We start from the raw sequence: 26,391 nt of genomic DNA on the forward strand, positions 1-26,391 counted from the left end.
GATAAATGGTCTGTACTTCCTTTATCTCTAATCGGACGGGTGTCCCTGATTAAAATGTCGATTCTCCCACTTTTGTTGTTCCTTTTCAGCAATGTGCCCTTAAAAATCAATGCGAGTTATTTTAAAGAAATTGATTCTTTATTTAGGAACTTTATTTGGGCTAAGAAGGCATCCAGGGTTAAACTTGATGTTCTTCATCTCGAGGTAGAAAACGGGGGGGGCTCGCACTTCCAAAAATGCGAACTTATTATGAGGCGGTGATGCTGGATAAAGTAGTTTGTTTATTAGATATCAATAATTCAGAAGATCATTTTTTTTAGACAAAATGCTTCAAGAGGCAGACGTACAACTTCCTACTTTTTTGAAAATCATCAAATTGCCAATAAAAACTAGGTATAAGACACTACGTGATTTTTAATTTAGATTATCACTATTTAAACAGAATATTTTCCCAGGGTGGCTTTACTTAAAGCTTCAGGAATGCAAGACTTTAGGATTATTATTACATCCTGTACGTATTCTGAAATGGAAGGATATGGGTCTAGAGGAATTGGGACATTTCTTTATGAATAATAGGATCATCTCGTGGCAGGAGATTCAAAACAAACATCCAGATCAAACTGTGCTCAATTTTCTTGATTACTTACAGATTTCTCATTTTTTCCAAACGGCCAATTTCCCCCCTCCCTCGGCGACAATACATCTGGCTTCCCTTTTATATGAAACTAAAGTGAAAGGCATAGGAAAATGGTATTCTCTTCTCCGGAAAGATAGCGAGCTCCCTATCTTGCATAATTTCTTGGATAAGGTTGAGCGGGAAACGGGGTGCGTTATGTCTAGCCAAGAATGGCAACTTCAAGCTCAGTTAGGTCATAAGGTCTTGAGAGCGTCTAATTTTAAACGAATGGCTTTTCTAAATAGATGGCTAGCATATTATACCCCTATGGCCCTGAGTAAACGATTTCCGAAGGTAGAAAATAGATGTTTTCGTTGCCAGGCCGAAGAGGGAGGGAACTGGCTTCATATTTTCTATACCTGTCCGAAGCTTAATGAATACTGGCGAAATATTTTTCGAGCCATAAGTCAGGCCATCCATAAATCGGTAGATCCCCAAGAAAAGATAGCCTTATTTGGAATTTCTAGAACTATCTCAGGCTTGACCAAATATGAAGAAGCATTTGTAATGATTTGTTCATTGATGGCACGGTCTTTAATTTTGCAAATCTGGAGATCACCTGAGATACCCTCATTTATGAAATGGTTTAATAAAATGAAACGTACGAGGGCGTTTGAAGAAGCCTACGCGGTGAGGGTGGGAGCAATGAGCAAATTTAAGAAGACTTGGCAGTTTTTTGATTATTCTGATATGGCCTGAAGTTGATTTTTTTTTTTTTTTTTTTTTTTTTTTAAAACAGTACTTTAACATTGTGGCTTATTTCAGTTGTATACATACCTACATTTTCTGGAAAAACTTTTCAATTGTGTTTTATATGGAATATGAACTTGACGCATATGGAGAGTTACTTCTTTTGATTGTATTTGTTTCTATCCCTGCTCTGCTCAATTAAAAAGAAAGAAAAAAAAAAGACCTGCAGCTATCATCCGTCGAAGTCCAGGTCAACATTTTGGCAGAGGTGCTACAACAGGGGGTAAGCTCTTCATCGGACCTGCACCCCTTTAATGAGGCCCTCCCCAAGATTCTCCTGAGGGCCTAGGCCAAACCCTGCACAGGGCCTCTGGTGCACAGAATGGTTGTCTGCTGTCATCACCCCGCCCCCAGAGACCCAGCCTTTGTGTCCCAGCACCTCTCTCCTGAGAGCCTGGTGGTGCGGGCATCAACAGCCAGGATAAACCCAAGTCTGTTCCCTACCACCCCACCGGATAAGGAATCGAAGAGGCTGGGTACTTTTGAAAGAGGATTTTCTTCCACCAGTTTGGCATTGTGGTTAGTTAACACTGCATGTCTGTTGGGCCGATACTCCCATAACTTGTGGGACTCTGTTGTGCAGCTACTGCTCATGTTTCCCTGGTCAGGTCGGGCCATCCTGAACCAGGCATTGGTTGATAGCAGGGTTGCAACTAAGTTTTGTGTGGGCTGGACACTGATCTCTACAGTGGCAATCCGCCACCACACCTGGTGGTCAGGGGATTTAAAATAGTCTTGGATAGATATGCTGTCAGAACCCTTTTTACAGGGCCACGTAGAACAAAAAGGCTGGTGGGTCTAACCATGGTGGTTGAGGCCTTTTACTCCTGATGTCCTCGGGCCTGGCCTACTATGGATCCTGCGCAAGTACCCCTTTTGCACTTGACTCTCAGTTGTAGTTGTGGACTAGCAGTCAAAATATACCTCGGGGCTAGGGTAGTTTAGATACAGGTAAGTGAACATGACCAGTAACTCAAAGTACACTCACTGCTGACAATAAATAAGTGTCCAGTCAAATACTTACATTTGTAAGAAAAATAATTATTTTGTTTTCAAAATCTACACATGCAAAAGAGTAGCGACATTCATGAGCAATAAAACAATCCCCTTGAGGTTAGGGCACTAGTCGTCAGGAAAAAAACCCTGTCCCATCCTCTTTTTTTTATAACGAAGTCGATGTTATTCCCCATTCACGGGTGGCCACGTCCAGGGAATGCTTTCTAGTTGGCGATACTCAAGAGCTCCCATTTGATACTGCAGCGCCTTTAGCAGTGAGCCCCCTGGGTCCCCAAAGTCCCAGTTCCAATCTTTCCCACTTCCCCGGTATGGAAGCATTCAGCAGGACAGCAAATTCCCTCTCCGTGGGTGCTCACAAGTCCTGACCCTGTTTGGCAAAGACGGGCTGCTCGCTGTACATGCAGCAACACCTGGCAGGCGCAGAGAGATTGATTCTATCCTCGGCCTCCTGATTGGAGCCCCAGCGTGACGAGACTTTGGTGGCATCCTTGTGGCCATCGGGAAATCCATCAGATGCAGATCATAGTGTGTGGGCTTGGCCCACCAGTCACAGCTGTAATCCTGTCTGCACAATGATCCAAACTCTTGGTTACTGGTGTATTGGCAGCCCACTTAGCATACGGGGTTGCTGCGTTACTCAGTCTGGGCGCAGACTCTTCTGGTGCGTTCACCCTCACAATGTCAGCCCCTCCTGGCATACAGAGTCGCCTATGTCCGGGGACACAAGTGCCACGCTCCTGGCCCAAATATGTTCAATGGGGGCCCTCTCTGAGATACGGAGTGCAGGTCTGGCACTTCCGCATGGTGCTCCTTGCATGACTCAAATCATGGCGGCCCTCACCTGGCATACAGGGGCCGCTGGACCATTTCTGCCCATGGGCAGCGACCCAGTCGGTGCTCAGACATTTGGCTCAGACCTCTGGCTCACACCTCCCTCAGGAAGTCCTCTTGGTAGGGCTCCCCACTGAAGCTCGCTCCCTCCAACGCTCTCCTCTTCCTCACAGAGCTCACTTGGCCCTAGTGCTTCAGGGCAGGTTATCTTGGCGTCCCTGGGTGATGTCCTCTTACTTAGCAGGGAGACCAGTCCTCCTCCACACAGCCCATCTGGCTGCTTGGCAGATGAGTTTGGGGTCTCAACCTCCCCTTCTTATAGTACTTTTCCAGACACCAAAATGTGATTTAGGGTCTGAGTCTTTGAAGTTTTATGTTGGGGTTCTGCTTCTTTTGACGAGTACTCCATTCCTTTTCTTCATGAAAGGCTGTCTGTCACAGCAGGCAAGACTCCGAAGTGATTTCTCCCACAGCACAGTTACTGGAAGTGAAAAAGTCTCCCACTGCTCAGGCTGCCCCAGCCTCAAGACCTCTTTAATGGGCCCCCCATGCAGCACACCCGTCCCATTGGTGGCAGGGTCAGGTACTACGTGTCCCAACGGCTAGCTTTAACTTCAGACAAGTAGGTGCTACAAATTGTTCAGAAGGGTTATGCATTACCCTTCCTGAATACTCTACCACCATTGCCCCCATCCCCTGAACAGCTGTGGGAGGACCACCTCTATTCGCTCCATCAGGAAGTGCAGGCACCGTTGGCTAAAGAAGCTGTCGAGAGGGAGTCAGGATCAGAAGTAAGACATGGTTGCTATTCTGCTACTTTCTGTTGCCAAAAAAGGTTGGAGGCCTTCAACCTATACTGAATCTTCACCCTATATTAGATCTTCACCATCTTTTTACGGAAAGAGAAATTTAAGTTGCTCAAGTTGGCTCAGATTCTCTCCACCCTGGACTTTGGAGACTGGATGGTCATGTTGGACCTCCAGAACGTCTATTTCCACATTCCTGTCTTGCAAGCCTAAAGGTGGTGCTTGTGGTTCATGGAAGTCCAAGCGCATTTTTAGTTTGCTGTGCTCCGCTTTGGCTTCACAGGTCCTCTCCGGGGTTTGTGAAAGTGATGGTGGTGGTCGCAGCACACCTGCTGATTTCATGGTTCCCAGTCTTCCCTCTATCTCAACTACAAGATGTAGAAGGTGGGCTAGCCTTAGGCATTCGTCACCCACAGACTGTGGTGAAACGCCTGCACTCACTGGGGGTTCACGATCAACATGCTGAAGTAACACTTAACTCCCTTTCATTAACATTAATTTCCCTGACGTGCAGCTCCCTTTGTGTAAAAGCAAAGTGTGCTCCACTTTGAGCAAGCAAGAGCAAAATGCTCTTGCTTGCTCAAAGTGGAGCTCACTGTTTATTCCGTAACATTGCAGGAGCAGGCCCTGGGCTCCTGGAGGGGGGCGCGTGCCCCCCCTCTGTTCTTCAAATTTTCCCCGGGGAGGTGGTGGTCCCTGGGGCCGCACAGACCACCTACCTTAGTGTATTTGTGCCCCGGGGAGTTGGTGGTCCCTGGGGTTGCATAGGGGGGGCAAGAGCCCCCGCATGCATCATTATTTATTTCATTCCCGGGGAGGTGGCAGTCCCTGGGGCTGCGGGGGAGTCTGGGAGGCCCCCCTCATACTATAGAAATTAGCCTTAGAAAGGTGTGGTCCCCATGGCAGGGGGTTCGTGAAGGAGAGGGCCCCTCTGCTTTCCCCTCCTATATTTACGTTGTGCCCCTGGCCCACACGGGGGGTTATTTTAAAGCAAGCACAGGAGCCTGTGCATGTTTTTTGGGGGGTTTTTTGTGTGCAAATATCGTGATTTTGCTGCAATAGAACAAAAATGCTTTTATGCCATGGCGGGGTCCCAGGGAAATCCCAGCACCATGGCTTGGGGGTCAGGGTACTCCTATCCTGCCCCCTTTTCTTTATTTTCAATTTTGTTGGGTGGGACTCAGTGAAGTAGAGTCCAAAGTTGGCTGCTAACACTACCTTGTTGAAGTGTTGCCAGCCAATCACAGCGGTGCAATTCCCAGCACAAGCTTGTTATTTCTCGCAACCAAAGATGTATCTATCTTTTTAAATTCCTGAAAAACTACTGTACGGATTTACACCAAATAACAAAAAATAGAATCTGCGTAACAACATCTATCTTTCTGCCAAATTTGGTGTAATGCTGTCCGTGGTTTGGGCTGTAGGTTCGACAATGCATTCCTATGGGAATTAACATTACGAATACACCCTTTTTCCATGCCCCTACTTCTCTTTTCCCCACTTCACTGATCAACCCCAAACTTTGCATGGCGCACAGAACCTATTTTGACAATTTTTGGGGGAAAATTTCATGAAGATTGGTCAAATTACTCCAAAGTTACAGGCAAGTAAAAAAATGCTTTTCCTATGGAAACTAGGTCCTAACTATAACTACCTACTGGTGACTGCTAGTAGGACATTTTTATTTCTACAGCATTAGAAACATGATGTTTTTCAGCTAGAAACCAGCCTTTGTCACAATACAGAGCGCCATCTTATGCAAAGTTAAATAATCGCGTGATTATTTAGCTTTGCGTAAGATGGCATTTATCTTGAGGAGTTTGTGGTAGATTTCAAGGTATAAAGTTGAAAACGCCTTGACAGTGGATCAGCAACCGCTGCAATTTGGAGTACTATAAATATATAACAGATAAATATATATCTAGGGGAGTGTCCAAGATGGCGCCCATGTAGGAGCAGCCTTGCAGAGCTCTGCTGCACTTGCAGAGAGAAAGGTGTATCTATTGAGCTGCGCCGGCCCAGGGCCTCAACAACCGAACTGCCACAAGGAGTGGCACCGGCGGCTCGCTTCTGTTCTCACCGAGGGCGGGGTCCTGCCCCATCCACAGCTTGAGCTGGCCGCAGCTAATGAGATGGTGTAGGCCCGGGGCCTGCATCCCAGAGCCCAAGACAGGGCAAAGCCCATATGACCTAGAGGAGGGCACATCCTGTCCTGGATTGCGACAATGCTGCCTTGTTACGAGTGGAGTTATGGAGAGCATGCCTCGGCAGGCAGCAGAGGCAGGAGTCGAGGCGGAAGACATGGGCACTGACAGAGAACGAGGCCGGGCTGTGCTGACAGACAATTCCCAGAGGGACTGGTGTTGGGCTTACCGAGGCATGAGATGAAACCTGTGACTGCAGTGGCCGCATGAAACCCTGGTGGGTGTGAGAAGAGGAGGTGACCAGTCTGCGTCGGAGATGGAGACAAAAATCCTGCGAGTGGTAAACCCTGGAATGGCTGCCAGGACGGCCTGTGGGAGCCGGCCATGCGTGGGCCCTGGATACTACTAGCTAGGTGACCAGGAGAGCAGCTGAGATCTGAAGTGTTTCAAGCTGAGGGATATCACTGATTGTCCCCTGAGTGACCGGAGCTGGTCTCATTGTGCGGGGGGCCACAGCTTACAGAGACTAAGACTGCTCAGGAGACTGGTGAGTGGGGGAACAGAGTTGGTCAAATGTAAAGTGTTGGCTGGCTATCATGGCCTCCTACCCTCATGACATGACACTTTCCGCTGACCCCTATTCACAGTTTAGGGGTTCCTAGGGTACATTTTATTTCTAATTCCAGCACTGGGCGTACCCTCTCGAATTTGAAATTGGGGCTGAACTGAATGCCTCATGGCAGCAAACAGCAACCCCACTGCTCAGAGAACAGGCAAGTGGTACATCGGTGAGAAATCAGGGCCCTCATCCACCCCCATTTTTAGGTCTCACCTAGGCAGCACATGCATTGCCTGTTTGAGACAGTTTGTTTTCTTTCAGTGAGTTTAGAAGACAACCTTTTGCTTTTTATTGGTTGATTTTTGTGTCGCTCTCATTTGCTTGCTTTTTATTTGTCAGCTGCCATACGCTTCCTTCAATTTCATATGTTTGTCCCTCACTTGGAGCATGGATGCATTACTTGTGTCCTTCCACTGCGTGTTATTTTTGGTGCTACTTTTTTCTTTGGATTTAGGCACTCTACCAGAGTGTGGTTTTTTTTCAGTCGGCTGCCTCGCGGACTTTTACCTCCTCCATGTTCCCCTCCTATCCATGTGCTTGCTTTCACCTTCCCGCCCCCTTACTCCCCGTGAAATACCCAAGTATACCCTCAGACACCTGTACAGTCACGCAAACATGCCATCACACATCACAAGCACCCACATATCTTCCAAAAGTCAAACACTAATCCTCTGATACTTCCCATCTAACCCCTACACACCTTGTGTGTGCTGTAGGAGGCTCACGCATGTCCTGACATCCACGCCTGCCATCAGACAATGTCTCATTCATGCACATTTACATTGAAAAACGATAGCAACAACATTGTGATGCATATCCGATCGCACAACTTTAATGAAAAGTTCTTTCAAGCTTTTTGTGTTCCAAAATCCATGTTTATTCCATATTATTCGTAGTTAATCATGCTTTTCTTAACTGTTCACAAACGGGCTGTCCATACTCCAATTTTTTCAAATGAGGCAGTTCTGCCAATCCAGGCCTTTTACCGTATCATGTGGGTTATATCAATTCATTTTGTAACAGTTGAAGTTCTCGACATATCCCAATGCATTTCGGGCTATTATTAGCCCTTCGTCAGGAGTAGCTGTTTAGATTAAAAAGAGCCTCTATTAGTTTTCCACATTAGGACACTACATCCTTTTTGTAACCGTGCATCCGATCTTAAAATTAAAGTGAAACCTGTGCAAGTGACTAACCCTTACTCTTCAAACAACATAATCTTACGATAACAAATAACACGTCAGTGTAAGAAATGGAAAATGAAATGGCATCTATTCGCACAGTTTAGGCCCATGCACATTACTACACTTCTATGAATGCCCTCAGACACCCATGCATGCTGCTCATTATCAAACATCAATTCACTCTTTCAGATTCCTATGCATATCTGCAGACAATAACACATGGTCAGACACCTATGCACAGAGATACAAAAGCAAGCCATCCTTCGTTCACACACCATCAAACACCTATGAACACCATGAGATTCCCACAGAGACATGTGACAAAGGCCATGATGCCTTGTTTGCAACTGTGAACAGGAACAGGCTTGCGGTTAACTGTCTCTTGCCTTCATCCTCAGAAAATATGATGGAGACCTGGACATGTGTGACAACTGGCATGCTACACGTTTTGCTATCTTGATCCTGTTGCTAGTGCAGGTATGTTCCTTCACCTGGAACATTTTAAAGCCCAAGGTCATTTGAACAGGTAACTGCTGGCTCGATTCCCTGTTTGCAAGTGCGGCCACAAGTCCCGGAGGAGGCCAGGGCTGTGCTCTCTCAAGCTGGTACGGACAGGAGAGATGAAGCAAAATTCACCATCACTAGTGGCCTTGCTACAACGGATTTGCTGGGCACATCAATTTCCTCAACAGTGGCCCTGAGGCGCCACGCCTGGCTTAGGACAACTGGCTTCTCGGGGGATGTCCAGGCAAATCTGATGGACATGCCCTTTGATGGAACCCACCGTTTTGGGAAAAAGGCAGATTCGGCCCTAGTGAGGTTCAAGGACTCTCAAGCTATAGTCAGATCCTTGGGCCTCTCTACTACTCCTCCTGGCCAGTCTACCTTTTGCTCCTTTCGTGGCAACAGAAGGGGTTTCCAGCTGCGTCAGCCCTAACCTAGTCACCGTTCTGCGCAGGTTTCCCAAGCTGTGTGGGGACGGGGATGTGGTTCCATAAGTCGTCGCCCACCTTCCCTCGGCAGCCGCAGCCTCCAAGCACTCATAGTCTGACTCTGCATGACCACACCACTCCAATTGGCGGGAGAATCAATCATCCTCTCCCCCACTGGAGGTCCATAACATCGGAAAAGTGGGTCTTGCAGATCATTCAGGAGGGCTATTCTCTTCCTCTCCTTTCCTTTCCTCCTCCCATTCTGCCAAATCAGGAACAACTGATGGAGGATCATTGAAGTTGCTCCAGGAGGAAGTTACATTTCTCTTGGCCAAGGGAGCTATAGAAAGGGTCCTGGTTTCAGAAGTAGGCAGTGACTGTTAATCCCGCTACTTTATGATTTAGAAGAAGAACCAGGAACTACGGCCCATTTTAAATCTTCAGACCGTCAATCTCTTCCTCAAAAAGGCGAAATTCAAGATGCTCACTCTGGCTCGGGTCTTGTCTACTCTAGACCAAGTTGACTGGATGGTAGCATTGGACCTGCAGGATGCAGCAAAATTCACCATCAGGTGTGGCCTTGTTACAACAGATTCAGTGAGCAGATTGATTTCCACAACATCGGCCTTGAGGCGCCACGCCTGGCTTAGGACAATTGGCTTCTCTGGGGATGTTCAGGCAAATCTGATGGACATGCCCTTTGATGGAACCCTCCTTTTTGGGGCAAAGGCAGATTTGGCCCTAGTGGGGTTCAAGGACTCTCGAGCTGCGGTCAGATCCTTGGGCCTCTCTACTACTCTTTGTGGCCAGTCTACCTTTTTTCCCCTTTTGACAATGGAAGGGATTTCCAGCCGCGTCAGCCCTATCCTACTCACCATTCTGCTCAAGCTTCCCAAGCTGTACGGGGGCTTGGACACGGTTCATTCTGGCCTAGGAAAGGAAGCCCGCAGTAGTCTGCCACCCTGCCCTCGGCAGCCGCAGCCTCCAAACACTCCTAGTCTGACTCTGCAAGACCACACCACTCCAGTTGGCTGGAGAATCCATCATCATCCTCCCGACCCTCCACTGAAGCTCCATAACATCGGACAAGTAGGTCTTGCAGGTCATTCAGGAGCTCTATTCTTTCTTTCCTCCTCCCATTCTGCCAAATCAGGAACGGCTGATGGAGGATCATTTAATATTGCTCCAGGAGGAAGTTAGTTACCTTGGCCAAGGGAGCTAAAGAAAGGGCAGTCATCTCCCGCCTTCAGACTACGGCGAGCCTCCTGCATTAACTGGGGTTCTCGATAAATGTGCCGAAGTTACACCTGACTCCCTCTCAAACGCTCCCTTTCATCAGAGCTATTCTGGACACAGTGCAGTTTCTGGTCTATCCTCCCGAGCAGTTAGCCCAGGATATTCAGGCTATGATACCGATATCTCAGCCTCTAGCCTGGATTTCGGTGAGACTAACTCTGAGGTTGTTGAGCCTCATGGCCTCCTTCATCCTGTTAGTAAAGCATGCCAGGTGGCCTGTGAGGACTCTGCCGTTGGATTTGAAGTTCCAGTGGGCCCAGCATCAGGTAAATCTCACCAATGTGGTTCAGATCTCAGAAGGGACTGCGAATGATCTGATGTGGTGGTTGACGAACTGCGATTGGGTCAATGGCAGACCCCTCTCCCTTCCCCAACCACATCTCACGGTCGTGACAGATGCACCAGGTTTGGGATGGGGCGACCACCTGGGAGAGTTGGAGATCAGGGGACACTGGTCTCCGGCGAAGTCGGTGCGCCACTTAAATTTGTTGGAGCTACGAGCGATTCGGTTGGCATTGAAGGCATTTCTTCCTTCTGTCACGGGGAAGTAAGTGCAGGTGTTCACGGACAAAACCACCGCCATATGGGACTGCAACAAGAAGGGCAGGGTGGGGTCGTGGACCTTTTGTCGAGAGTCCCTACGTCTATGGACATGACTGGAACAGCAGGGCATAAATAACCCTGGTGGTTCAACACCTGGCAGGTTCTCTGAAAGCCAGGGCGAACAAACTCAGCCATCCATGCCTAACGGATCACGAATGGCGTCTCCTGTCGGAGGTGGTGCAAGGTCTCTTTCAGCAGTGTGGAGACCCTTGGTTAGAGTTGTTCGCCTACGAAGAGAACATGCAATGTCAGCAATACCGCGCGCTACAGTTTCCAAGGCGGCTATTGCTTGGCGACACTTTGTCGCGAGTGGATCTCAGGCCTGGATCTCAGGCCTGCTTTACGCCTTCCGCCCATACCACTCCTGCCCGGGGTTCTGAAGATCAGGTGCGACCGTGCCCAAGTCATTCTTGTGGCTCCGGACTGGGTAAGGAGAGTCTGGTGTCCAGAGCTTCTGAGAATGAGCATCGATCCTCCGATCAGGCTGCCTTTTTGGAGGATCTTCTGTCGCAGCAGGGAAGGGTCCTCCCCCCGAACCTATCAACTCTGCCCCTCCATGCATGGAGATTGAGCGGCAGCAGTTGATGGCTTTTAACCTTCCTCCTGAAGTATGCAACATTATTTTGGCTTCCAGCTGGCCTTCCACTAAGGCGGTACATGCCTGCCGATGGCAGAAATTTGTATTATATTGCACACAATGGTCTATTGACCCTGTTTCTGCTCCTCTTTCCACTGTCCTTTTGTTTAGTCTGACCCTTGCCCAGCAGGGCGCTGCTTTGGGAACTCTCCAGGGTTACCTTTCTGCTCAGTTTGCTTTTTTGTGGCTGCCAGACCAGCTCTCTCTCTTTAAGTCTCCTATTGTACATAGATTTCTAAAAGGGCTGGCTCACTCGTTTCCACTCATGCCCTTTGTGATGCCACAGTGGGACATTAATGTTTTCCTCACCTACCTGATGTGTGCACCCTTTGAGCCTTTACACAATTATCCCCTCTGCTGTTGACCATCAAAACAGCCTTCTTAGTGGCGATTACATCTGCCCGAAGTGTGAGTGAGTTGCAGGTGCTATCTTGCTCGCCTCCCTATCTGATGTCTTTTCCATACGTAGTGGTGCTTCACACCCTCGGCTTCCTTTTTGCCAAACGTTGTGATCCCACCTGGGTCAGTCCATCACATTGCCCACCTTCTTTGCCCCCAGCATCCCTCTAAGGAAAAGGAGTGTCTCCACCGACTGGACCCAAAAAGACAAAAAGAGCATTGTCGTTCCACCTTGACCGAACAAAAGAGTTCTGGGTGGGCGGCCAACTCTTTGTGGGGTACGTGGGTGCGAAGAAGGGAAGGGCAGTTCAGAAACGGACCACCTCTCTGGGTCGTTCTCTGCATTAAGATCTGCTATTCCCTGGCAAAGAAGCAGCCCCCTGAGGGTTTAAGAGCCCATTCCACCAGGTGAAAGGCTGTGACTGTGCCCTTGGCTTGGTGTGTCCCAGTCATCTGTCAAGCAGCAATGTGGGCATTATTGCACACGTTTGCCAGACATAACCGCCTTGGCAGTCATGTCCGCAGAGACTGCCATTTTGCCCTTTCAGTCCTGCAGGACTTCCTAGTTTGAGATATTTGTCCGCAACCCACCGCCGGGATGCTTTGGCTTGGGTATCTAATTCAAAGGTAAAGAATCTGCTCCTAGAAGTCTCTATCAGATTAACAAGTTACTTACCTTCGGTAACGCATTATCTGGTAGAGATACTATCTAGCTGTAGATTCCTTACAGCCCCACCCATACCTTCCCGCTTTGCGGACTAATGTTGTGGGGCTAGGGTTCCACCCTTGTTCAGGGCCCTAGTTTTGCACACGACTACGCCAGTTACTTCATGGCTCTGCGCTTCTGGTGTGGAAAAAACGAAAAGCACTGTCGTCCACACACCTGGGCGGTGCCTATATAGGTACCGTAACGTCATAACAGACGCTAACGATGCCAACGACGTCATGCGGAGCCGAATGGAGCCACTCGAGAGCGCATGCAAGGGGTATTGCTTTCCGGACTTGGAAAATGAAAAGGTAAGGAATCTGCAGCTACATAGTCTCTACCAGATAATACGTTACCGAAGGCAAGTAACTTGTTCATCGGTGGATATTTTCATTCAAGAAGCAAACTAGTCATCCAGTATGTGTACATATGATACTAGCAAGTGCAGTGGGGCCAGAGATATGAGGACACAGGTTCAGTAACTACAACATTAGGCAAATATGATTTATTGAAGTCTTTTGAGAAAAAGGTGGATTCCAAAAGGAAACCAGCTCCTGATTATTAGATTTGGAGTGTGCTATGATGTAGGGTCGAAATGTGTGTATTTCTGAGTCACACAAGAAATTTCAGACCTGCTTTTGTGGGCTTATTCTGGAGGTGATGATCCAATTATGGCAATTTAAACTCCTTTCTTATTGAACAATTCACAATATCTTCCTTTTGCCTACGTTGTCATGGGCTGCTGGTGTTGAAATCTTATTCAATCCCTAGGGAATCCCTCCTGCTTGCAGCACCTTACGACCGGAATGTGAAAGTCATTTTTGGCTCTTACATTTGGAGAGATTCCCACGCTAGACCTCATGCCAAATTGGAAGATTGCTGTCCTATCCGAAGTCCGGACCTGTTGCTTGTGCCATCGGGAGAGTGAGATTTGTCCTATGCTCACTGTCCAACGTAGAAGCCTATTAAAGCGAGATTTTCTTGACCGGAGAATTAGATCCTGTTTGATGAACCTTGTGGAGTCAATGGACCCAGTCAATATGAAGTTGAACATTAGACTTGTGCATTTTTTCGACATTTAAAAAAACCTGTTAAAAGAAAAGTGATCAATATTGAGTATCGAGTGAATTGGGGGTGGGGGGCTGGAATTTGATTTTAACCTGTGATACCCCTGTCATTTTTAGGTTAAATTCACATGAGCAGGTAAGCAGCAATAACGGGCTGCCATGGTACCCCATAGTGGTGGTTGCCTATACCGTCCTGCCAAGGTTAATTTGTTCTACCTGGCCTTTTGCCTCGCTCACGGGCACTTTAATAAAGCTCGGTCTCATATAGAGGCACTTGATCTTGCTCAAATCCATTGTCCACTAACCATAGCACTTACACCTGCTCCCTGATCCTGCACATAATCACTTTTTTTTAAACCTGCAATGGTATTTTTCAGAGTACAATGATTGGCAGCTCTGCATATTTTCACTCTACTCCATCTAGGGGCATTGTTGGTGGTTGAGCAGCCATCTGGTGGTATTTAATTCATGTACTGGGCATTTTTTTTTTTTTTTGACCGGAAGATCTGATGGAAAATGTAAAGATCTATATTCAATGACTGATGTAGATATATGTTGACTTTTTAATTTTTTTCTCTATTCTTTGTTCTACAATTGTGCTGAGTTTATGGTTTCAGTTGACTAATAAACTTATATTATTGTTACTTGTCATCCTTGAAGCCTCCTAGGGCAAACATCGGATGGGGTAATTTACTACCAGGTTCTCTTATAGCCTAAGGAGCCCTAGGAGGGCCTGACGTGTGGCAGATTTCTGTGCTGTTAAAACGATCAAAAAGACTTATGAAAGCGACCTTTGAGGTGTTTAAAAATTTGTAAGATAATGGTAAGCCGTTGGCGGACACCTGTGCATGATTGCTAATTTCTACACAAGCAATATTTTGTGATTTGCCAATGAACTCTGAGAACTGTGTAGGATGTTTTGGTCCTTACTAACTCGATTCCTCAACAGAATAGTTGAAATACCGAAAAGAGCCACGTACATTACACAACGCAAACAGTATTACCAGCTTCTCACATACTCTAAAGTTAACTCTGAAATGAGTCTTCTAGTAGCTCTGCTCCCCTCCCTATATATATATATATATATATATATATATATATATATATATTCACTGAAAAAACCATAGGTTTCACACATGTTATAGTTAGCGGAAATTTTACTGATAAAAAACCAATGAAATTCCCCCGTTATAGTTACTGCAGGCAACTATAGCTCACGCGACGTCAATCCTCTGCTGATGCTAATACTGTATTTAGACACTTATTTGCCCATGTCTTCTTCCATACATTTTTAGCTATACATATATTACAAATATTTTTTTTTCATAAAGACACATATGTCATCAGCAGAAGATTGCGGTCGCGTGAGTTATAGTTGCCTGCAGTAACTATAACGGGGGAATTTCATTGGTTTTTTTTATCAGTAAAATTTCCGCTAACTATAACATGTGTGAAACCTATGTTTTTTTCAGTGAATTTGCAAGGTTTTTTAAATGCTAATTCCTAACTATAACGTGTGTGAAACCTATGGTTTTTTCAGTGAATTTGTACGTTTTTTTAAATGCTAAGTTACTTTACGCCATTCGTGGCGTGCGCGCCCACTTAACGCAGTTCGTTCTGTGCGCGCACGGTGCGCTTCGCTCACCGTGCGCGCACAGTGAGCACGCGGTGCGCTTCGCGCACCGCGCGCCCACTTTACGCAGTTAGTGCCATGCACGCACGGTGGGCGCACCGCGTGCCCACGTTGCGCTAGATGGGCCATGTACGCACGATGCGCTTCGCGCACCGTGCGCACATGGAGGACATATGATGCACTTCGTTTTGAAAGGTAATATTTTAATTTTTCGTATGTTTTATAAGCCATGCACAAATGGTGCCCTTCGGGCACCATTTGCACACGGGGTGGAGAGAGTGTGGATAATTTTTTTTTTTATTTTATTTTTTTTTAATATTTTAGTTTATCTCATGTGTGATAAGCCATGCACAATTGGTGGCCTTCGGCCACTAATTGCACACGGGGTGGAGAGAGTGTGGATGATTTTTTTTTTTATTTATTTATTTTTTAATATTTTAGTTTATCTCATGTGTGATAAGCCATGCACAATTGGTGGCCTTCGGCCACTAATTGCACACGGGGTGGAGAGAGTGTGGATGATTTTTTTTTAAAATAATTTTTTACCGTACGCGTACGGTAAGCGTAATCGGCGAAATTACCGAAAAAATAAAAATTCCGTTTTTGGTCTTGGGGGATCTTTGGGGACTCCCTCAACATGCCTATGTGTGTGGGAGCTGTCTAAACAGCCCCTTTACATGTTTTTGGGCTTTACATTTTAAAAATCACTCTCAGTGCGAGAGAGAAAATGGCGGCCGCCGCTTCCTGGTTTCGGCCGATTCGAATGTTTACTAAGATCTAAGAGCCAATCAGAATCGCGCACGCCACCGTATGCGTACGGTAAGCGTACCGTAAGCGCACTGTAAGCTGGCTCAGATATATATATTGATTTAAAGGCTATTTTCTCAGAATCTACTGAACAGATTTACACCAAACCTACAAAAGGCACTTCCTTGACCTGAGGACTACCTCTCTGCCAAATTTCTAGTAATTCTGTTCAGCCGTTCGGGCTGTAGCCCTGCCTAAAGGTCCTATGGAAAAATGCATGGGAAAAACGCGTTTTGGGACCCCCCTTTTATCTCAGCCCCCGCTTGACGTATCCCCCCGAGACTTTCAGGGTAGGAGCGGAGCGTAGCGCCCCACCTATTTTGAAAAATTCGCGAGGATTCGTCGACCGGCGCAAAAGTTATTCAAAATAGAATGTTGCGGATTTCCTATGGAAACGTGGTCCTAACTATAACTACCTCCTGGCGACCGCCAGTAGGTAATATATATATATATATATATATATATTTTTTTTTTCACTTAAAAAACCATAGGTTTCACACATGTTATAGTTAGGTGGATATTTCACTCGTAAAAAACCAATGAAATTCCCCCGTTATAGTTAGTTGAGATAACTATAACTCGCCCGCCCGCAATCCTCTGCTCATGACGTCACATATTACATCATTCATGACATGGTCAGTGGCATCACTGATGACATCATCCTTGTGATAGTGGCGGTCGCGCGAGTTATAGTTATCTCAACTAACTATAACGGGGGAATTTCATTGGTTTTTTACGAGTGAAATATCCACCTAACTATAACATGTGTGAAACCTATGGTTTTTTTAAGTGAATTTGCAAGGTTTTTTAAATGCTAATTCCTAACTATAACGTGTGTGAAACCTATGGTTTTTTCAATGAATTTGTATTGTTTTTTAAATGCTAAGTTATGTATGTATTATTATTTTTTTTATATATTTATTTTTCAATAAACTACGCAATACATTTTTTTTTTAATGGTTTTTCACCGCACGGTGCGCGCACCCCCGCGATTAAAAAAAAAAAAAAAAAAAAATGTAAATGTTTTTTTCCGCTTTCGGGGTCTTCAGGGACCCCCTGACCAAGGCTAGGGGGTCAGGAACTCTCTACCCTGCCCCCTTTTCACGTTCGCTACCTTCCTTTTCCACTCTCGCACTGAAAACAAACAAAATGGCGGTCGACACTTCCTGATTTCGACCGATCCGAACGTTGACTGACATGTAACAACCAATCAGGATTACGCTCGCGCACGTTAGGGTGCGCGGCTATAGATATGTATGTGCTTTTTAATGCAATTTTCTCTGGAACTACTGAACAGATTGACTTCATATATGCAAAAGGCATATCCCTGACCTGAGGACTACCTCTCTGCCAAATTTCAAGTAATTCTGTTCCACCGTTCGGGCTGTACCTTCGACTAAAGGTCCTATGGGAAAATGCATGGGGGAAACGTGTTTTGGGACCCCCCTTTTTTCTTGGCCCCTGCTTGACGAATCCTCCACCCCCCACCCCCCCGAGACTTTCAGGGTAGGAGCTGAGCGGAGCGCCCCATTAGTTTAAAATTTCGCGAAGATTCGTCAACCGGCGCCAAAGTTATTCAAAATAGAATTTTGAGATTTCCTATGCAAACACGGTCCTAACTATCTACTGGCGACCGCCAGTAGATAATATATATATATTATCTACTGGCGACCGCCAGTAGATAATATATATATATAGCTTTTTAGGAACAGCAAACGCTAAACCCCTGATGAGTCTACTGCATGGTTGCATGTGATCAAGGCCACCTGCTGGCCGAAACGCGTAATGGCATGTCATGCCGATGCTGACTTTGAATAAATCTCCTTGAAGCACGACTAGGTGTCCGTGTGCTTTCTCCTCGCCTGCCTGGAAGTGGATGAATGCGCCTGGTACTCATATATATAGCTTTTTAGGAACAGCAAACGCTAAACCCCTGATGAGTCTACTGCATGGTTGCACAATAAATGTGAATTAAAAACAATGCTCATTACTTATCTGTTGATGAAGTATTATTGCTAGCTGTGGCATTTAAACCTAAGCATGATATTGTGCTGGCTTTTTAGTTGCATTCATATTGCTTTGCAGGAATTTCAAAAGTTATTATTTTGATTAGTCCAGTCTGTCTGGGAATCCGGATTTGCATGCAGGCCCATTGAAGGTGCACTAGGATTTATTCCCTAATAGAGTTGTGCCTTTTGTCTGACGGTTTCTTATTTTATTGCATGTGTCCAGTATTACCGATAATTTATCAATGGGAAAGAGTACACATATTTATTTGTTATGTTTCTTTATAACAGCCAGTCAAAGAACATCATACCAGTCGATTTGGTTGCATGTGAGGTAGATAACCAGGATAACGCCAAACCTATGAATTATGATGAGAAGAGGCAGCTAAGTTTGGATATCAATAAACTACCAGGAGACAAGCTTGGTCGGCTTGTACATATAATACAGTCAAGAGAGCCATCACTCAAAGACTCGGATCCCAATGAGCTAGAAATAGACTTTGAAACCTTGAAAGCCTCCACTCTGCGAGAACTAGAGAGATACGTTATGATCTGTTTAAGAAAAAGACCACGAAAACCCAGTGGTGAGTATTGTTCTGTCGTAGTATTTATTTGTCCTACGGGGCAAGAGAGCAGAGTGGGTTTTGAATGCTTTCTCTAAACATTACCATTATGGATCTAATCATTTGTTTCTGTTGAATTATTACTGTACTCTTGGGGTATTGTATTTTATCCTACAGCTGAGAAATTACCCAAGTCCAAAGAAGAAATTCAGTTGCAGAAAAAGAAATTGCTTGAAAAACGACGGAGGTGTAATGTTGGAAATTTTACATCAGCTACAAAGGAAAAGGACAGAAGTAAGTTAATTTATGCAGTATATGTCTGTGTTTTGATTAAGATTTAACCACTTAGTGTGATTGTTCTAGGGACATAATGGGCAAAAGGAATATGACGGATGCCAATGGCAGTTTGGCCAAAAGAAACAAGGCCCGAAAATCTAGCAAAAAATCTATTCCATCTACAACTTTACAACGCATCAAATCCCTAGTTGATGATTGTACTACGATTCTAGATCCAGACCTGGGTACTACGCCTTTGTCTCCGTTGTCTCCAAGTAATCCTCGCCCAGGTCTTGTTACTATCCCTCAAATGTTTAGTAAAAAAACTGCCCCAATCCCATCAATGTTAACAGCCCAGGACTGCGTCCAGAGCCACTCTGCTATTCCTGGAGTAACTATAGAAGTTTTAAGCCCTTGCGCCCCTGTGGATAACCTGGTACCTCTTGAACCTACCGTCATTGTCTGTAAAAATCGTTTTGAGGTATTATCTGACCTGGGTAATGATCCTGTAGAATGTTTCGACACTACTTCTAGTTTATCTATACCAGTTGTTGTAGATCTTTCCGGCGATGGAGTTCTTGCTCCTGGACCATCTCCGCAACTGGATAGTCACCCACGGGAGGTAGTGGCAGATACAGATCCAGCGCCAGGTCTAATTATGGAAACCATAAATGCATTGAAGCTTGAAATTAGTGATCTCAAAGCATTAGTTAAGGAATTACTATCAATAGCCAAAAGACCCTCCATGCAGCCCCTGCAACTACCAAATGTTCCAACTAGTAATGTCCATTACCCACATTTACCAATAACCCCTTTTCTCACTACTACTGATTCTAGTGTATCCACATTTCCCCAACCACCAGTGCCACCTCCACAAGCCAGATCAAATCCTATATCACCCACTAGAGCTGGGACTAACCCACCTACTCTTAATAAAAGAATGTACTCAATGTTGCATCATAATGTTACATCCAACCAGGCTCATCTTCCTCTAAAATCTTCAGCCCCCGATTCGCCCTACCAATCCCTTGTAGCGCAAAATCCTAGGGTTAATTCTCAGCCTATTGTCCACATGGTGGGTGTTCCCAAGAGTGATAGGTATGAGAGCGAAGAATCCTTAAAGAACAAAGTTACCCATTGGATTCGCTACACCAGAGGCTGTCGATCTCTTATTAGAGATGATCTCCTAAGGGCTCGCAGATTGAGATCCAATAATTCTCAAACGGACACGATTGAGCTGACCCTAGCTAATCACTATCTAGCTGAAGGCCTCATTGCACTTGAGTACAGATCTTCCTCCGCTGACTCGTCCTCCATCCAGTTTAGACATACTTCTACACCGAGTCATGTCCCTGTGGGGTGGAGAGGTGGGTTCCCCTACCAAAGGCTTGAGGGCAAATCAACATTGGGACAAATTGATTGACTAACAACTGTGCCCTATACACCACCAATTTCTACCGAAGCAACTCAAGCTGCTCCCACTCTCAATTGTAGATTGATCCCTGAAACATCGTCCCCTATTACTTCCTATGGGGTTAGGGGGGATGGTGTTCCAACACGGGTTGTTCCAATGTCGAATTCACTGGACCCAGTTACTCCCCCTTCCCCAGTATCAAATATGACCCATAAAATTATCTCTTGGAACATTGCGGGTCTGAAAGCTAAACTCCCACTCCCAGATTGGAATAATTTTATTGCCACCTTCGACCTCTGTATATTCCAAGAGACCTGGAGCACTACACCCTTATTTAAATCTGGTTTCTCATGCCATTGCGTTCCTGCGGTCTCTACTGGCCGCGGACGCCCCTCGGGGGGCCTTATAATATGGATTAATGTCGCCCTTTCCTGCAGAGTTAGACATGTACGTAGTCCATCTCCGGACGTGTTGCACTTAACCTTGAGTGGGTTGAATGGGGGGCCTACTATCGAGCTTTTTAACATCTATGTTAGGGGTACCCAAGGAGGATCTAAGTCCCCTATTGTCACCATCCTAGAAGAGGAACTTTCCTCCTGCCCCCCAAATTCACTCACACTGGTTGCTGGAGACCTGAATTGTACCTTTGAACCTCTTGCTTCCGAAGATATCTTGGAAGTTGCAGAGGAAGATACTAGGTGGGGTATACCTTCCCTCACCGTCCCCCCAGTAACGAGATGGTTACCAGTGATAATTCAACTGAATGCTCTGGTTATGGAATATGGGCTGAGAGCTGCTAATGGTCGACTTCCTTCCGACCTCCACGCAGCATCCACCTTTAATAGAATCTCCAGCCCATCACGAATCGATTATATTCTAATTGATCGAAGACTCTGGCACTATGTAGTGGATATGGTTATTCTCCCTACCATCGACAGTGACCACAATCCGCTGTGCCTGACTCTAAAGAGCTTATGGACCCCCGATCATCCAACCTCTGACTATCGTCCGACATTGCTTACAAGGGATGTCATTCCATCTAATTGTAAAAGATATCTCAAATGGCCTAAAATTGTAGTAGACAAACAAAAATTGTCCTCTATAAAGCAAATACTGCTATTAAAAACTGCTGAACTTAGCCAAGCATGTGAAGACGCTAATGAGAAATCAAGGGCCGTGTCCATCCACGCTGACACCATTGAGTCAATTGGGTCTCTTTTCATATCTCTCTCCTCTAACAACTCCCACAAACATAAAACACCTGGTTCTTGGTTCAATCCTGCGTGCAGATCTAGCAGGAAAATGCTTGCAACCGCTATTAAATCTAAGGATTGCACTCTAATTAAAAATGCTAGGTCTGCTTATAGGAAGGTTGTAGCCAACGCAAAGTGCACATGGGAAGAATCTCATTGGTTGGCTTTAAAAAACGCTAGCCTAGCAAGGGATGGGACCACATTTTGGAACCTTTGTAGATACTCCCAAGGTCAAGAACCTGATATAATTCCTAATCATATCACCAATCATGAATGGTTTACCCATTTTTCGAAACTTTATTCGGATGACAATACGTAATGTACCAGTGCTCCTTCTCTTATCATCCCCACAGACCTAACCCCGCCTAACAATGATTCCTTTACTGAAATAGAAGTTAGGTCGGCCATCAACAGATTGGTCCCAGCTAAAGCTGCAGGCCCAGATGGCCTGCCTGGAGACTTGTTCCGCTCCGACCCCAAATCTTGGGCTGTGTATTTTACCATCTTACTTAACGCCTTTCTTAAGGGGCTTCCCATCCCCGAGTCATGGAGGGGGGCAGAGGTTATACCAATATTTAAGAAGGGCTCCAGGGAGGACCCTGCTAACTACCGACCTATAAGCCTTATTGACGTTAGAAGGTGGTTGGCAGGGTTCTGCTGGAGCGAATTCTACTGTGGGTCACTGACAATGATATTCTGTCACACTATCAAGCTGGGTTCAGGACATTTACGAGCCCAATCGACCAGGTGTTTAGGCTCCTACTGTTATATTGGAAAACTGTACTGATTGGCAGGGGCAATCTCCATCTAGCCTTTATCGATCTGAAGTCGGCCTTCGACCTGGTCCCTCGCGATCGCCTATGGTCTGTCCTCCATGACTTGGGTCTTCCGCCTTATATCCTCGACCTCCTGGCACGCCTCCACGAGGGGAATTTTGCCAGGGTGAGATGGGGCAGCCAGGCTCAGAGAACTGATAAGATCCCAGTCAATAGAGGAGTCCGCCAGGGCTGTGTACTAGCGCCCACTCTTTTTTCCCTTTTTGTGAATGGAGTGGTGAATTTCCTGCTAGAAGTCCCGGCGGACGCTCCTGTTCTGGCGGGGGAAAAATTCCCCACTCTTTTATTCGCGGACGATACCCTGCTGATTTCCAAGACACCAGCAGGGTTACAGAAGCTTTTAGACAGATTTCACTTGTTTTGCTCAATGAGAGGACTGGTTATTAACACATCAAAAACTAAGCTCCTCTCTTTTAAATCTCGCAAATCACCTAGTGTATCCATCATGTCTGATGGAGTCCCCCTAGAGTATGTCAAATTATTTGACTATCTAGGTATTAGGATCTCCGACACTCTGAGCTGGAAGCCCCACATTCACAAAATGCTGCTTAATCATAAACGAGCCACGGGGGTAATTGCCAAAGAACATCGCTCCTCGAGGAGCAAGCCAATCACTCCTGCACTAACGATTTATCAGGCCAAAGCAGTAGGTTCGGCCATATATGGAGCCGAACTCTGGGGCTTCGAAAACACAGAAGAACTTACTCTGTCCGAGAATACATTTTTAAGAGAATTAGTTTCAATGCCAAGGGGTACTCCTTTGAAACCTTTTTTTAGTGACCTGGGTAGGCGTTCGTTTAAAGATATTGTCAGGCTACGCCCTCTGTTATTCTGGGCTCGCTTATGGCGCACCCCGGAGCTAGCCAAATATACTGAGGGCTTGAGAGAAATTATGAATACAGCTGGTTCCCAAAAAATAAGCTGGCTTCGTAACATTAAAAAATCTCTTATCCAGCTCGGTCTAAATGACCTTTGGGAGCACGGAGCCCCTGTTAGCAAGGTAGATCTCAAAAAAGCATATTGGGCCTGGATTGATAACCAGGATCTTGGTAGCTCAAGTCATGGAAGATTAACTGAAGCTTTTTACACCTTCAAGCAGACAGTTAACTTTGAGCCTTTCCTTGAGTTTATACAAAAACCTAGGGACAGATCACTGTACTTTCAATTCAGACTTGAGACCCTCCCTACTCGTGAATTTACCAGTAAATGGAAGCCTCCCTACCGGACCCTTGCCACTTGCCCGACATGTTCTGAAAAAGTAGAAAGTACAGCCCACATTGTTTGAATGCCCAGCGTATAGTAACCTGAGAAAAAGATGGCTAGCCCCTGCCTGCCGTCTCCTGGGCATTTCGAACTATCGTGTCGCCCTACGTATTCTTCGCTCTGACACAAGTTTGGTGCTAGTCTGTGCTGTGGCCAAATTTCTGGGCTGGTCCTGGATCATTAGAAGCAAACTTAATAGTTGCACCAGATGACACAATGAACTGTTTTTTCTTCTATACGTCTTTTTTAACTGCATCTTTTAACCTTATTTTAAATCGTATTTTTAAGATGTCTCTTTTTAAATCAGCCACTAAGCTATTATCATGATCTGCTGTAAAATTTGTTCCCTAATGAACTTCTACTTTTACTATGATTTTTTGTATATGCTTTTATGATAATTCTTATCGAAATAAAGCTTTTTGACTGACTGATTAAGATTTTTGTAAATAATGTGTTTGTTTTCCAGCTGAAATCTATGCTGCACAAAGTGCATTTGGAGGTTCAAAGAGACTTAGTGAAAGTAGCAGTAGTGACAGCTCTTCGAGCTCTGCTAACAGTGCCAGCAGTTGCAGTGGTTCAGGATCCGACAGTGACTTTGAATCAGGTTAGAAGTTCAGCTTCCTTTGATTTTGTTCTTGCCAGAAACTGTTTTGTAATGATTGATTATTTGCATGGCTTTTGAATCAGCAGTATTGTTTGCCATTTAAACAGACTACAAACAAACTCCTAAAACGCCAATTAAAATCTTACTGTAGCTATTGCGTTCTCTTTACAGTGAGCTCTGTGCTTCATCGTGAAATATTCTGCCAAGGGATACCTTTTTATATTGAATAATAGTTGTGCTTGTATGTTTTGCTTTTACATGTTTAAGAAATCCACTTTGGATTTCAATTGCAAATCCTATTTAGCAATGCCAGCAGAGCTGGTGTCGTGGTAATTTACTAACCATTAATCTGTAATACAATAGAGGAAAATGTCAAACTCATTCATTTTGTTTCTTTATTACCATGCAGCTGTTTTAATTCGTGATGGTAGCTTTAAATAGCTTTATTACGGTCCAGCCTGAAGTATTGCATGTTTCAGGTTGAAGCTGCGATTTTTAGCAGGACAAACAGTACCCAAGAAATCTTTTCCATGTTTGTCAGAGATGTACCTTCACCTGGAGTTTAAATGGCCTGCTTGAATAGAATTTAACCAAATTGTGTGTACTACTTTATCATCAAACACTTTATCACAGGGGCGTGGCCTGACAACATGGCCGGCTAGACGTGTATCAGCGCTGCTCCTGCCCCAACGGCTGAAATCCTGTAAAATCCTCACGTTATGGTGACCACCTTCACACGGACTGACCATCTGATTTCGTGGGTCCCGGTTGTGTTTCGGGACATCGGCCTGCAACTGGAGAACGTGGCTATGGGCCGCTGGAGACCCGTCGGAATCCTGCTCCCAGAAAATGGCGGCCTCCGTGCAGCCTTGAAAGGTGGGGATTGCCACGACCTGCCCGGGCTGTAGAAGCTCCGGTGAATCCTGGCAAGTCCTGCCGCCATAGCTAGGTTGATGAGAGGCCCCAGGCAGGGGTGAAGGAGAAAGACAGTCGCGAACTGCCCGATCGGCGGGACTCCGGGGACAAGACTTACGCGAGGCCGGTGCGGTGCGGCCTCCTTTTACTCTGGCCGGAAGTGCCCGGGTTTCTGAAACGGTGGCCTCCTTACTGATTTGGAAGGTGGTGATCACCACAAACTGCCCCGGCCTTACTGGCGAGCTGTGAAGGAGCCCGTGGACCCTGGCGAGTCCCGCCGCCATTGCCAGACTGATGAGCGGCCACAGGAGGGGGTAAAGGTTGAAAGACAGTCGCGACCGGTGAGACTCCGGAGGCCGAGAACAAGACCTTGACGAGGCCGGTGTGGTACGGCCTGCTTTTACTCTGGAAGTACCCGGGTGTAGCGCGGGAGACGCAATGAGGCCTGCGTGACGGATACGGACTCTGGCCTTGGTCTGAAGCGCCAGTTGTTGAGGTGAGGAGACCCCACCCCCCCCCAATAACACAGAAAATCCCCCGGTGCTAGCGGGGCCGTGAGGCGCAAGAGTGGGCCTGAAGCACTCGCTCTGCGGATCGGCGGAAGATCGGTCCAACCGTGGTCCGGGGAAGATGTATACAGACTGAACCGAGTGGCGGTGCTCGCTGAGAGGATCGGTGGTGCCAAATAGCTGTCCCGGCCAGCGGAAGGGGTAACCTGTGCAATATCGATGACACTGAGGCTCGGGACTCCGATTTGGAGGCGGGGCAGTACGCCTTGGGAATCCCCTTTGGACTAATTACGCCATCACTGTTTTCCTGCCTAAGGGGACACCAGGAAGCACCCTCAGAAAGCCACGCTGGACACACCGACCCCCTAGAGGCGCCCAAACAAAATTATGCAATATACGTTTCCGGGCCAGACTTCAGCGGACCGCCTCAGAATAGATCCCGAGCAGGGGACCATCAGGACTAGGCGGCCCGTGACAAGGCGGATATTTTAGAAGCAAATCGTGACTCCAGAGTGGAGCTGGAATCCCAAATGGACGGGATGGCCATGGACATTAACCATTTGCGCCTGGATCGCAGGAAGGTGGCAGATAGGGTTACCACCACAGAAGGGGACCTGAACGCTTTCCAGACTGAGGTCCGTCAGC

The 26,391-nt window shown here is 46.2% G+C and overlaps 1 protein-coding gene across 4 annotated transcripts in view; it reads left to right on the forward strand.

Moving 5' to 3' along the window:
• The window catches only part of BRDT (bromodomain testis associated), a 1,895,586-nt gene that overhangs the window by 822,131 nt on the left and 1,047,064 nt on the right, over positions 1–26,391 (forward strand). For all 4 annotated transcript variants that reach the window (XM_085602176.1, XM_085602174.1, XM_085602177.1 and 1 more), the window contains 3 exons: positions 18,405–18,697; positions 18,854–18,970; positions 24,185–24,322. In XM_085602176.1, coding sequence (XP_085458302.1) covers positions 18,405–18,697; positions 18,854–18,970; positions 24,185–24,322 — 548 coding nt within the window. The remainder of the gene's footprint in view (positions 1–18,404; positions 18,698–18,853; positions 18,971–24,184; positions 24,323–26,391) is intronic.

The sequence above is a fragment of the Triturus cristatus genome, chromosome 4_2 (assembly GCF_964204655.1).
Source record: "Triturus cristatus chromosome 4_2, aTriCri1.1, whole genome shotgun sequence".
Classification (NCBI taxonomy): domain Eukaryota; kingdom Metazoa; phylum Chordata; class Amphibia; order Caudata; family Salamandridae; genus Triturus; species Triturus cristatus.